The sequence below is a fragment of the Mauremys mutica genome, chromosome 1 (genome assembly GCF_020497125.1).
Source record: "Mauremys mutica isolate MM-2020 ecotype Southern chromosome 1, ASM2049712v1, whole genome shotgun sequence".
NCBI classification, from domain to species: Eukaryota; Metazoa; Chordata; order Testudines; family Geoemydidae; genus Mauremys; species Mauremys mutica.
Genome location: NC_059072.1, coordinates 332,716,063 through 332,730,401, shown reverse-complemented (window position 1 = coordinate 332,730,401; position 14,339 = coordinate 332,716,063). Strand labels below are relative to the sequence as shown.

Genomic DNA, 14,339 nt, shown 5'->3' with positions numbered 1-14,339 from the left:
TCCACAGTTACATGCCAGGTTAACTTTGACATTTCTTGACTACTAACTGATTAACTTTGTAACTGTCACTTAATAATATAGATTTTTGTATGAAATAGTAAAAGTTTGTGTTTGGACCAGTCAGTAATGTTTAAACAAAGAAGTGAACACCAACATCAAATTCCCATTTATGACTGTGATTGGCTAAGCTTAGTGCATACAAGGAAATAATCCTGAAAACTTTCACAGTGCCTCTCATTATAGGACTAGAAGCTCAAAACTTCACTCAACATATAATTTACACCAGTATTTCCATCAACACTAATGGTCCACTATCTTTAACAGTTCAGTAAATATGAGCTCCTATTTCTACCCAAAATTATTATCAGCTACTGCACTTTTGTTTGACAAATTAAAATATATTTTCAGTACAGGGTACGGGTAGCTGCCTGTACAATCTCTGTTAAACTCTTTGTGGCTGCATTCCACAACAGCATTTATATTTTAGTGAAATGTAGTGGTATTCTTTGAGTGTTGGATAACAGTGATTTATGCAAAGCATGGAGCAGTACTGGAGTGACTTACTGCCCTGTCTACCAAATAGATTCAGCAGTCTGTCACATTATGGGCTCTGTTCTGACTTCTCATGCCATATACAGTGTTTTACATTATAAAGGAAATACTTACATGATGACATGGTGGCTCATCTTAGTATTATATTTTAGGAATAGGAAAACATTACAGCATGTCACAATAAGGTCAGTATCACAAAAAAAATGTTTCCTCACTAATGTGAACCAATGTACATTGGATGTTTATATACTTTGTGTGAAAAAGGGTTATTAAAGTTTCCTCTCATTCTAATTTAACAAATTTCATATTCTTCAATTTACATCTAGGCTTGCAACTATATTAAGTTGGTAAAGTAGGTGAATGTAGCCAAACTACAGGAAAGAAAATAGCAAAAATGGAAGAAGAGTCCTAAATGGGTAATTTTCATATTTTCACTCCAGCTTTTTTTCATTCCTTAAAACAATTTGATGAGACTGACATAGCTTTAATTAGCACAAATGGCATTGTGGTCACAGGCCACCTCAGTTCCAATGACAGGAATACTTTCTATTTTTCTTTTCTGTCCTGCTCTCCCCATTTCATTTAGTTTTCTTTTATATTAGTCACAAAGACATTTAATTCCACATAATGTTCTCTAAGCTTGTCTTTTCTTGTCCTCTTTTTTGACTGAACTCACAATAAGCAAATCTTCAATAAAAACTCTTTATTAATGTTTGAAGGTTCCGTAGGTCTGTTTAACAGTATCTCAGAATAATACTGGGTTACAGTGTCTTTTTCACCATTTATGCCTTTTAGGTCTGGGAGTGGATAGTTTTCTTAGGGCCTGATTCAAAGCAGACAGATGCCAATGGAAGGACTCCCCCTGATTTCACTTGGTGGTGTTGTATCAGGTCCTAAGACTTGTCCGTTTTAAGACAAGTGGTGGTGTTTATACTATAGATATTTTTACAGAAGTAAAGGATATTTTGGGATGTGTGAGAAGAGTGAGGGAGGATTGATCTGACATTGTTTATAATTATTACTTTAGCACAGATCAATAATATACTCTATCCCTTTTCCCTGTTCCCATGAATATGTTTTAATGCTAGCAACAAAGTATGTTTAGGAAGTGGCTCGCTGAGGCATCAAATATAGATTTTTAAATGTTGACATATTCAAATTATGCAACAGCCATTTTTACAGCCACAGTCTACAGGGAGAGAATGCCTCTTTTGTATAATACTCCTTCAAGTGTGTACAATTTATAAAGATTTAAATGACCAGATATGTCAAATGATGACAGACGATATAAGAGAGTTCAGAAGATCAAAATACTTATTTAAAAGGAAGTGGGGAAGGGAGAATATGATGAAAAGCAGGAAGTTGGGACTCAGTTCATTCTGAAATGAGCAATTATGGTGATCCTGCTGTAGACTTCCCAATCTCAACTGCGTAGAATACTAAATTCCAAACATAGCTGCATACAAGATTTACAGGGAAACAAGATAAATACACAACTGAAAAAGTGCCAAATATTCTCCTACATCTCCATACAAAGCAATCTCAAAAACTGACATAAAACACTGAAGAGACGAGATGGGTGAAAGAATACCTGTTATTGGATCAACTTCTGTTGGTGAAAGAGACAAGCTTTTGAGCCACACCTGGATCCTACACATGCCTACCACAATATATGGGGTACCTCATCCAGGGCACTAAATGCCCCAATAACACCCACGTGGGTGAAACCAGACAATCACTACGCTCTCGAATGAACTCACACAAGAAAATGCTAGGTTTCAGAGTAGCAGCCGTGTTAGTCTGTATCTGCAAAAAGAACAGGAGTACTTGTGGCACCTCAGAGACTAACAAATTTATTTGAGCATAAGCTTTCATGAGCTACACCGATGAAGTGGGCTGTAGCCCACAAAAGCTTATGCTCAAATAAATGTTAGTCTCTAAGGTGCCACAAGTACTCCTGTTCTTTTTGAAGAAAATGCTAAAAGACAAAAACACCCCATCACCAGTGCTTGAACACTTTTCACAAAGTAATCACTCTATATCTGACCCGTCTGTCCTCATCCTCTAAGGAAAACTGCACAACAGTTTCAAAATACGACCCTGGGAGCTTAAATTCATAACTCTGCTAGACACTAAAAATCATGGACTGATCAGAGACACTGGATTTATGGCTTATTACAACAATATGTAACCCACTAACTCCCCTCTTTTAGTTCTATGACTGCAGAGGCGTTATCAGGCCACTCTACCTTGAAAGGTCCCTTACAATATTTGATAACTACTTATGCTAAACAATCTGTTCTTGCATTTTTTTGTGATGCTTGGAATCCCTGAAGAGCTCTGTGTGGCTTGAAAGATACTACCTCACCCATTTTGTCTCTCTAATATCCTACGACTGACACAGCTACAGCTACACTGCATAAAACACTGAACATATTTTTCATTTAAAACAGCTTTAAAATAGTTCTTTTTTTTAAACTAACCCAATTTCTGAAAAAGGTACAAATTGCACTTTTGTTCAATCTGTACTACTCCATTGGTCACTGGATCCTTCCATATTTAGTAATATTGAAGCATTCGTCTAATCTCTTTAAACCTAATATCTCTTTAGTCTTGTAACACCAAACTGTGTTGCTCTCGGTTTTCCCATGTTATTTTTTTTAATCATCCTAACTACAATAAGATAAACATACAATAAAAATCTGTTTAAATATTCTTACACCTAAAGAATATAAAGTAAAAGCATGTTTAAAAAAAACCAAAACTCTGCTCATTTAGAGGAATTCCTTTAAGAAGGCTCTAATGTCTGCTAAAAATATCTCTCTGGTACTCAGAAAGTCCAATTTTATACTCTTTTGGTGAATTGGCAGTGTTATTATGTATTCAATTACATTTCTTTATTAAGGATTCAATTATTATGCATTCAATTTATTATGTATTACATTTCTGTATATACCTGGTTTTAGTGCACAGCCAATAAACAGACGAAATACTCTTTAAATAAGCTTGATGACATATGTTAGCATAACTATGTATAGAAAGATGTTATTACCTGGTAGCGATTTAGACCATTTGACTACACAAAGGAGTTGCCTCTCACATAATTGATTCAAACTGGTCAGCAAAGCACTTGGGGTTTCAGGTTGTGTGTTGTCATAACCTGCATAGACCACTTCTGGCTCAATGCCCTGTAAAATGCTGATCAGTGGGGGAACAAACTGTACTTCTTGATTTGGTGAAAAGGATATCCTCTGGGTTAGAGCTTGGCTTTCATCTGGAAGGGCCACTGGCTGCTGGAGTGCAACAATATCTAGTGTCCTCACAACTTTGACTTTGTTAAACTTTTTAAACTTTCGACCTGGGGAAAAAAATAGTTTAATGACACATCAAAAAAAGCAGATTCCCACAGAGCAGATTAACTCTTTTAGTATCTCTTAGATTATTACACTTTTAACCTTGGAGTATTTTTTCTTTCTAATTTGTTTTCTTTTACAACTCCCAGTTACATACAATTCAAAAACCTTATAGAAAATTCTTAAAGTTTTGTTCCAGTGGAGGAAGAAATGGAAAGAAAGACATGAAAATATACTCTTTAAACTTCCCACCATATATACTATGTTTCGGCAATCTGATAAAGTATCTCCTGGTTCAGTTCCCACTGTCCTATCACATTCTGATGGCTGAGCCAATTGTTCTGCAATTCAATTTCTGCTGAATGTAAGTCAATTATACTGTTTACATTGTTTTCCTCTACCCTCAGAAAAATGCAAATAGTTCCCCAGTACAAATAGAAGTTTCTTGTTTCCTATTTCCATGCATAGAAGACTTTTGACTTGTCTAACTTCCACTCCTAACTGACAGAGTTCTCTCTGCTAAAACAGAAGAAGTATGAGAACAGAACTCTGAGAATATGAGGAAAGTAGTGTGAATATACAGAGACAACACTCAAAAAGAACTTCAGTTATCAGTGAGTAACCTTTCTTCTTCTACACATTTCCAGTTATACACAACACCCAGGAAGGTGGACCTATGAGTACTATTTAAACAAAAATTGCAGAACTGCCCTCCCAAAGTAAGCATCAGAGCTAGATGTCAAGTGAAGAAAGCTGTGCAGAGTAAACATACATACAGAACTCCAGTATGGAGGCATACCATACAGTCCACTTTAGCCCTTGTAAAGTGAGTTCTTAGATGTTCAGGTACTGTCAGTCTAGCTAACATACACACATTAATTCATGTGCATTCACCTTACAAAAAGCCTATGTGACTTCTTATATGTCTTAATCCTATCCAGATAAAAACTCGAAACTGGGTGAGAATAAATACCTCCTCCCTCCCCCCGCCAGCTAATAATCAAGTTCAGGTGAAACTCACACAACCCTTTTTATATGAATTTGGGGACAGGACTCAGGACAACTGTAAAGCGAGGATCCGCCATTAAAATAAGCATCTTCCTCTTCCTGAACATATCACTGTTAAAACAACCTCCAAACCTTCTGCCACTGCTGAAGAAATACAAGGACAAAACATGTAAATCTTCTAATTTCTAACAAAGCAATGAACAAGAGGAAACTCTTGGATATAAATCCACCAGAAATCACTTTGGGCATGGAGAAGGTCTTTCCAAGCGCAGCCAGCTGTGGAAAGGAAGGAACTAAAGTGGTGGGGGATGCACAGCCTTTTATAACCTCGGTTCCAAACTTCCAGGGCTGTTAGAGGGCTTTTGTGGGGCACCAGCAGAGATTACATTCCCCCAGGTCCTGAAGTTTTGGGATACCATCCCAGAAGTGGGAATATTCAAAGGCCACCTTGTGGGTGGTGGAGGAGGAGTAGAGGTAATAAAACGTTAACAGTTAACTAGATGGATTATGCTTCAGCTTTTTTAAAGCTTTTTTTAGTGCACTGTCAAATAGTTACTTAACACTGAAATACGCAGGTGCTACTTTACCCTTTGAAATGGAATCAGTATCCCACACTTTAAGCCAGATGTTACATCTGTCTGTAGTGGAGTAAATCATTCTGGAAGCTGATAATTTATAAATGGAATGTGTTGTTTCATAAATAATGGGACGAGATTTCTCCATCCTCTTTATCTTCTTTTCATTCTATTAAACAGTTCTGTTAGTTTAGGGCTGGATTTTTGTCTCTGTTACACACATTTTACAGAAGTGTAATTCCATTATTTAAAAGATTTACTCTTGATTTACACTGGCATGAGAGGAGACTCTAACCCTCTGATTTCAAATTAGAGGGGTATAGATGAGTATACTTATAGCTAATCTAAGAACAGAAAATCAGTTTTATAATCTCAAATAAATGTTCTAATTCTTCAGTATTATTCATCCATAAAAATGAATACATAAATATTTAACACGCAAAAAAAGCTGCACAATTAAAAGTTAGATTACAACATTATTTGTGGTTCAGTATAATGCTTAAGATAAACAGGGAAGCATATTAAATATTTTTTCAAGGAAAATAATCTGCTAATATCATAAATATACAGACTTCAATGAGAGCAAAATTAAGCCAGTGATGAATGCTTTTGAAAATCCCTCCTTCAAAACTATCAACTGTTTTACATCAGTTGTCACTAAAGATAGTAACAGAAAAAAGAAGAGGCAAGCAGTCCTGGTTAGTGACTCCTTAGTAAAAAAAAACAGACCTGACACTCAAACCTGGGTCACAGCTGACCCAGATAAAGAAAAAAAGATTATATGCTGTTACCTCCAGACGAAATGACATCACAACAAAGATTGCAAGTATCGTAAATAATGCTGGAAATTTCCCACTAATTATAGTCAAAGTGTTTGTGGCTGGTAAGGGGGGTGTGTGTGTGGAAGGGGGAGAAAAGGCAGCAAGAGAAGATATTACAGTTCAATAATTATTTCATGGACTTGGGAAGAGAATCGAAGATAAGGTCAGCAGAGGTAATAAACCTGCAGATTCTTAGGGTACCAGGCATGAGTAAAACAAATGAAGCCTTAATGATAAGTTATGGATTTGTAATCACAGGGAATCTTCAGTAGCGAAAGAATAAAGATACATGCTTCTAATGAATTAGAATGCATCAAAATAAGGACCAATTCACAGAATTACTTAGATAATTGTTTCTGGAAATATAGTTAGGCAGTCTCCAGTATAGTATATACACTGTGTGCAGATCTTTCCAGTCAATTGCAAAGGTGAGTCCTACCAGACTCATATTAGCATTTGCAAAGGCTTAGCACCTGCTTCAGGCTAGTCATGCCACATTAAGCCTCTGTTGCTGGAATTTTAATACCACAGGAAAAAATGAGAGGTTTAACAATATTTGGGTTTTAAAATTGTATTATACAAAATATTAAAAATTATTTGTTGCTCTAAGATGAACGAGCATCCCAAATTAGTTCTATACCGAATAAATAGTAGCAACATCACTTTGGCACTAACTCGTCATAACATAACAGCTGTGTGCATTTTGTCAGCAAACCTTTGGTAGCTTCTGTCATTGGGGTGTTCAGTCACACCAGCAGCTTCATGATACCCCCCGTTCATAAATCCACAATTTACTGAATATTATTGGACAGTACATTAATAGTGCATGGGAAATATGTACAACTACTGAACATAAACCAATAACATCATAAAAACTACTTAAATGATAAATGCTTAACATGCATATGTGAGATTCACTATATTGTTTTGGCGCATAATCCTGCACTTTGATTTTTCCTTTTAAGCACATATACAGAAGCAAATTACATGCCAGGTACCATGGTGCACCAGGCATTCTGTATTAGATAGCTAGTCTTCTCATAAGATACTAATGCCTCATCCTTTCCACAACCCGTAATCAGGTGAAAAATGTCAATGATTCATTATTCTTGACACCGTACCATGGTTTTGACTCCAAGGTCACTATGCTCCTCTGGTTCCATATGAGAGAACAAGTTCTATACACCTCAGAAGGTTGTAAACAAGCTAAGGGAACAAAGCAGAGGTAATACATCTTGATTTTAATAAAGCATTTGATGCAGTGTTTTAGGAAATATTACTTGGAAATTTAATTCAAAATGTCTTGCACATGAGCACTGTCAGATGGACTGAAAGCTAGCTGAAAGGTGATTTTCTAGCAGTAGGGCACAATAAGAAATCAGTGTTTGACATGGGTCATTTTTAAAGTCTTTGCTTCTGATCTGGCAGAAAGGGCTAAAGAATATTTTACTTCAAGCTGGTGTGCTATGTCTGGCAGTGAAGATAAAGAGATAATAGAGATCAAGAGGGGTTGGAAATACCAGCAAGAAAAAATAAAATGAGATTCAGCTTGGAAAAATAATTGGAAGCATAGATTCAGTGGAAGGGAAAAATCCAGAAAGCTGTAACATTCAGAGAAAGCTAGGGCAACAGTATTCAGTAGACTGCATATAAGTTTGCAATGTAGTATAGAAACAAAACAAGGGAAACGTGATTTTGTACCACATATGCAGAAGTGTCATTCACTTGGGGCATATATGCAGAAGCACAGGGAGGTGACAAATTAATGCGTTCAGTTCTGGAATGACGTTACCAGAAAGCTAATGACAAAATTGAGGGAGTGACAACTCTAGGAGGAGAAGTGCCAGAATATAAAGTTCCACAAGTATTTTAAGGTTTTAATGACTAAAGAAGAAGAATTATTACTTAGGGTGCTATAAATGCAAATTAGACTTCAGTGTTTCTACAAAAGAGTTTGTGAGTACTCTATGCACCTATTTACTTACAACATATCAAAATTAATTCTAAAATAATTCAGACGCATTTAAATGCTTAAAAATTAGTTTCTGGAAACATAGTTAATGTGTTGTTAATATAATATACACACTGAATCAAATTCACTCCTGTGCTAAGTAGGTGCCAGTCAATAGCTGTCAGTGGAGGCTACACTCACTACTCCCAGCAGTAAATTTAGTCCAATGCCTAAACAACCATACAAGCCAGTCTATATCAAGTGGGAATCATTAGATACTCATAGTCTCTGTAAAATCTTGCAGCCTGTGTCAGGTTGGTTAAGCAATATTAAGTGTCTGCATTTAAGATGTAATGCATGATTAAGGGGCTACAGTGAAAGACCAAAAGAACTAAATATATATAGTTTGTTTAAGAACTGAAAGGAAGGTTTTACAGTATAGCAGGCTGCAAACAAACTGTGAGAAAATTGTTTAGATGTATGGTCAATGGAATGGCATTAAGGAAAGGAAAAATATGGTTCTGCTTCAACAAGGTACTTAAGCACATGCCTAACTTAAAAAAACAGTGCATTCTCTCTCCAGGTGCTTAGCTGGCTAGTTCTTGCTCACATGCTCAGGGTCTAACTAATCACCATATGTGAGGTCAGGAAGGATTTTTTCCCCAAGTAAGACTGCAGGTCACTGGCCAGGATTATTTGGGAATATCTCACCTAATCATTTCCCTGCCGTAGCGGGGGCCTCGAGCACTGGTGCACTTTGGTCTCTTCTAGTCTCTGCCTGTGGTTCACAACAGTCTAATCGCCAGTGGGCTGTAATACTTTGGCCTAATTTTAGTAGTTGGGTTTAGTGTGCGGGTACTGGATGGTGTTGGTGGCCTGTGATATACAGGAGGTCAGACTAGATGATCTAGTGGCCTCTTCTGGCCTTATACTCTAGGACACTATGGGTAGTTCCATTACAGTTAATGGGGCGACTTATGTACTTAAAGTTAGGAATGTGCTTATGTATCTTTGTCCAGTTGGGGCCCAATTTAATTATGTGTATTATAGCCGTGCCAAGCATCTGGGCCTTATTGTACTAGGTAGTGTACAATCATACAGGTGGACATGGGTCCTGCCCCAGCAGCTTATAGTCTTCTTAAAAATGAAAAGCAACAACTGAGTGTAGCAAACAATAGAGGGCAGAGAGAGAAAGGATTATGGCAACATTAATAGGAACAGGCCATCAGTGGCACAACTGAATGGCTCTCAGTCATTTATTCTGTGCTTTTATAATCCTCATTAAAAAATAACCCAACCATAAACCCCCGGTTTCCTTAACACTGGGCTGTTCACCCCCAACATCCTTTTCTTGGGAAAAAAAATAAGGCTGAGCTCATTGCCTGCTGTTTTATTTATTTCCCCCTTTTTATATAGATTTAAAATTTTTATTAAAGTAAATGTTTAAAATGAAATATACACAGGTTGAGAGGGAAGGTACTGTACATCTGGGGTCAGGCTTGGGTTATGGGGGGTTACACATATCGTTTGCAAGGATGAAAAGAGACATACATATCGCATAACCGGCATAGACCCAGATTGGGGTGCAAGGGTTTTTAAAGTGTCAGTGAATAAGTGGGCTCGGGTTCACCACCCATGGAATGAATAAGGAGTCCAAGTCAGTATCGGTGGAGCGGATAGGTACATGGGTGGGGTGCGTCCCTTGGTCCCTCAGGGAAGGAAGTGGGTTATTTCCCTGGTTGGCTGTCTCAATTACTCAGTGTGGTACTGCGGTGTCCAGTGATGTGTTCGGTGTAAATGTCTCTGGACCACCTGATGGTGTCGGACACCATGAGCTGTCTCATGAGCCGGGCGTAGCGTCGACCGACCCCACACGCTCTCAGAACCGGCTTGTTGCGGGGGTCCCATGAGCCCAAGGCTCCCATGATCAGGGTGTGTACCTAGACTTCGTAGCCCTGGGCTCTCAGGGTCTCAGCCAGCGGGACATACTTTGACTCCTTCCGTGCTCGGGCCTCGTGGAAGGCAGGTGACCGGTTTTCGAAAGGCACCGTGACATCTACCAGGAGGACCTTCTTCTTTTCTGCGTCTGTCACCACGATGTCGGCTCACAGTCGGCTGTCTGTCCCGGGGATGGTGGAGTTGACCGTGATCTTCCCCAGGGACGGTGGGATGGCTTTCACTAGTCAGTTCTGGATGGCGTTGTGGCAGTGCCGCCAGGCTCCGGAGTGCTGCTTGCATCCACACAGGACGTGCGGCAGGGTCTCGTTCACTTAGCCGCACTTCCTGCAGTGCTTGTCCCGGTTGCCGTGGCGGATGGCTCTGTTGAGCGGAACACAGTTGAGTCGGGCCCTGTGGATGAACCGCCAGTCGGCGAACCTGATGAAGCTGCCCCCGGGGAGGAAGTGGTTACTGGCGTCCCACTTGCTGGACACCTCGAACACCTTGCCCTGGTCTGGCTTCCGCTTGAGGTTCCCGGCGTAGTGGTAGCGGATGGCGTCTTTCAGGGACCTTTCTAGCATGGCTCTGGCGGTCGGGGTGACGATGGTGTGGTCCGGGGTCTTTACGCATGGCACCAGTATTCCCAGCTCCCGGCGTTCCTCGCACCACTTCCAGCAGCAGCTGATCCTCTTACCCAGACGTCTTGAGGCGCTGCGGGCGCGGGACCAGAGAGGATAGGTCTGCCCCCTCTCTCCTGAACTCAGCCTCCAGGGAGCTGCTGAGGTAAGTGGCAACGTCCCGCTCGGAGGGGGCCCTGGCGATGCATTTCCTGACCACACCCCGTACGGCCTCCCGTGCGATGCTCCTCACTGTTGGGTCCGGGCACGTCCGGAGGCAGAAGGCGTGGGTCATCACCGCCACGTCGCACAGGTCACCCATCCGAGGTACGTTGGCACCGCCCTGTCTGTGGGAAATGTAGATGATGTCCGTGCACGCCCTCTGGGGAAGGTGGAGCCATTTCTTCACCAGCTGTCTGATGGTGCTGTTGACCTTGTTCAGGGGCACCTTGGCCACGGCCGATCCCCTGAGGACAAAGGAGATGCGGGGGATCAGGAAGGTGTTGAGGGCATTGATCTTTTGCCAGGGGGCGAGCAGGAAGGAGTCAATTTGGGCCGCGTCTCACAGGATCTCCGCGATGGTGTCTTCGGGGGTCTGCCGGACGCGGACTCCTGTGGGTGTGCCGAGGTGTTGGTATATCTCTCCCTCTTCAAGGGAGGTCATGGACTCGCCCTGGATAAGGAACCGCGAAGGCCGGACCAGCGCCCTGGTGCCACCATTGACGTGGAGGGAGGCGCACTTTTTGGGGTTGAAACGCAGGCCCATCCACTCGGCGGTTTGGCTGGTGACGCCGAGCATTTGCTGGAGGCTTTATATAGATTTACTACACTCCCATTTTATAGCATTATTAGTCCTATTTCTACATAAGCCTCTCTCCTCTTGACACCTTGCACCGCATGCTGTACAAGGGGAAGGCTTTGGTCTCCATAGGAGTCAGACGCAAGAGAGCAAAACTCCACTCATCAGTTATGGAGCATATGCTGTAATGTCAATATGGTCTAGGGCAGTGAAGTTGCCTGCTCACAATCCCCACCCAACAATCTCCCATCTCCACAAACAGCAGAGTCTGGAACTGCTGACATCATTGGGCTGCTGAAGCTGTAAAAGTGCAGCTACCCCAGGTGCTGCCAGGGGCGGCTCTAGCTTTTTTGCCGCCCCAAGCATGGCAGGCAGGCTGCCTTCGGTGCTGCTGCTGCCTGTTGCAGCTGAGAAAGAAGAGGAGATTGCTGGAGTTCTGGCTCTGCAAAGAGGTGTAATATCCTATTCCCTCTGGCCCCGCGTACTGCTGGATATTCCTTTCTGGTGAATATTGGGACATTCTTAAAGGATTTCTCCCCCAAGAAATCAGGTGGGAAGCATGACTATGTGGTGCTCCTGGGAGGGGAGATCTGCAGGTGTCATGTACCCCCACAGTGTGGGTGCAGGAGTGAGCAGGGACTCAAAATTCCTAACTCTGAAAACTGTGATAATGTGGAATAATCTCCCAAAATAAATGGAGGAGCTATTTCATTTTGGCACATTTAGAACAGGACTGGCCAAAACACTAAAAAATACATATTGTGAGGAACAACTCTGCTGTAGCAGATGGGGACAGATTAGGTGACTCAATAAGCTTTTTTCTTATCTATAATTTCTTTTCTCATAGCGCAGGTATTTTCTATTGAAGTCTACCTGATGGAAGTAGTTTTGATTCTGAAGACAATGTATGGTTCCAAATCTGTATTGTATGTCATACAGTACTAACCTTTAAAACTCCAACAAAAGTACACTTTTTAGTATGGTCACAGAATGCTTCCATATAGTTTTTCTTCCAGTTTACACAGAAGGTGAGTCACAGGAACAGCTGCCCCACAAACAGACAACAAATACTAAATCCAGTAATGGTACTGGTACAGTCTAAAGGTATGTTTGACATTAAGGCTCCAATCCTGCTCCCACTGATTTTAATGGTGCAGGATCAGGTCCTAAAATCGAGCCTCAGTTGTCTCTATTATGTAAATCCATGGGCTAAGTGTGACAAACTCACATCCATAAGTCCCTAAATTCACACTCATTGCTCAACTCATGTTCAAAAGGAATAATAAAAATGTGCTGGAACTAGCAACAAAAGTGTATCATTTAACAATTTTTATCATATTTGCTTTAAATTATCATTGTTGTCCACAAACATGCAAGAGAGATGATGATGATTATGAACGATACCGAAGCCTTACAAAACATTAGATTCCAGTCTTCTGCAAAAATTGAAAATTCTATTGCCTGTTCCAAATAACTTTCAAGTCAGTGTAAAAAATAAGGATATAAACTAGACATTTCATATTATGTTATTATTGAGGGGATCTGGCAAAAAAGCTGGTTTGCAGAACCACTATGAATAACTTTTAAAGAGAAAATGTTCAGTATTTCCCTCCCCCAGATCTTCTGTATGAATAGGTATATGAATTACACAAGTATTCACTATTTTTTTCATACTTGTCCCTTTTTAGGAACCTCATGGGGTTTAAAAGTTAGAGAAGTAAGTTGTGAATGTTAAAGTGAAAGTGAATTTGCATTTTTGTGGTGGAAAGATCACTTTTAGCCTTTGCATTCCCTTTTGTTCAATATGATGTTAATTTTGGCACTAGTACCCTATTTATTGCACTTCTATTGTGTAATTATCATGGGAATTATGGATCCCCAGCAGAAGGCAGTGGCACATCATTGATACAGATGCCAGAGTGATAAAGGGACTATCACTCTAAGAATATGGATTGTTTAAATCATGCAGATTTATTTAAATGTATAAGAAACTACAAGATTGTTACATATTTTAAAATATTGGTGTACTTCTTTTCTCAACTTTTTGCAGAAAGTATTAAGAATAGTAGTATAAAGAATCTCTTTACTGCATACGCTTTCAAAGAGTTTCTTTATACTACTATGGACAAATGTGGGATTTGTTCACCTGGGTAGGGGAACTAATGGGAAAATGTGGGTTTAAAAGCACAATGTTAATTTGCGGAAAGGTTTACAGCTGGTCAGTTTGACATGATTTGTTTTCAGCATCATAATCTCTTTGAAGAATGAAAGCCATTCGCTGTTAATGTGAATATACATTGTCTTCTAAAATGTGTTAGTGTCAGTTGGAAATGAAACATGACTAGCTGCTGTGACCGCTGAGAAGTCTAATACAGTTTAGGAAATAAAACGATTATTGTAATTCAATTGTGTTTATAATTTCTTATATTTTGAAATGTGATTGTTATTTCACAGCCTCTTGCCAGGATCCCACATGTCAGTATCTAGAATTTATGAATTTTCAACAGCCTTTGCTCTTGCAGCAAGAAGCACAGATGTCTCGTTCCTTTTTTCAGATCCTTACACTTGCATTAGGTGAATGGAAGAGCAAGCATTCTTTTCTAATCCAGCATCCACAAACCCATGCAAAGTGCTGAAAAAAGTCAAGCCTCCAGATTTAATCTCTCTATATAGAATTACCACCTAAAGCTGTGATGATCTGATAGATCTCCTGCGACAACCTGAG

General features: G+C 40.1%; 1 protein-coding gene across 1 annotated transcript in view; it reads right to left on the bottom strand.

The window, feature by feature from the left end:
- Window positions 1-14,339, bottom strand: part of PGR (progesterone receptor) — a 73,298-nt gene that overhangs the window by 16,033 nt on the left and 42,926 nt on the right. The window contains exon 4 of the mRNA XM_045019407.1: window positions 3,605-3,910. Coding sequence (XP_044875342.1) covers window positions 3,605-3,910 — 306 coding nt within the window. The remainder of the gene's footprint in view (window positions 1-3,604; window positions 3,911-14,339) is intronic.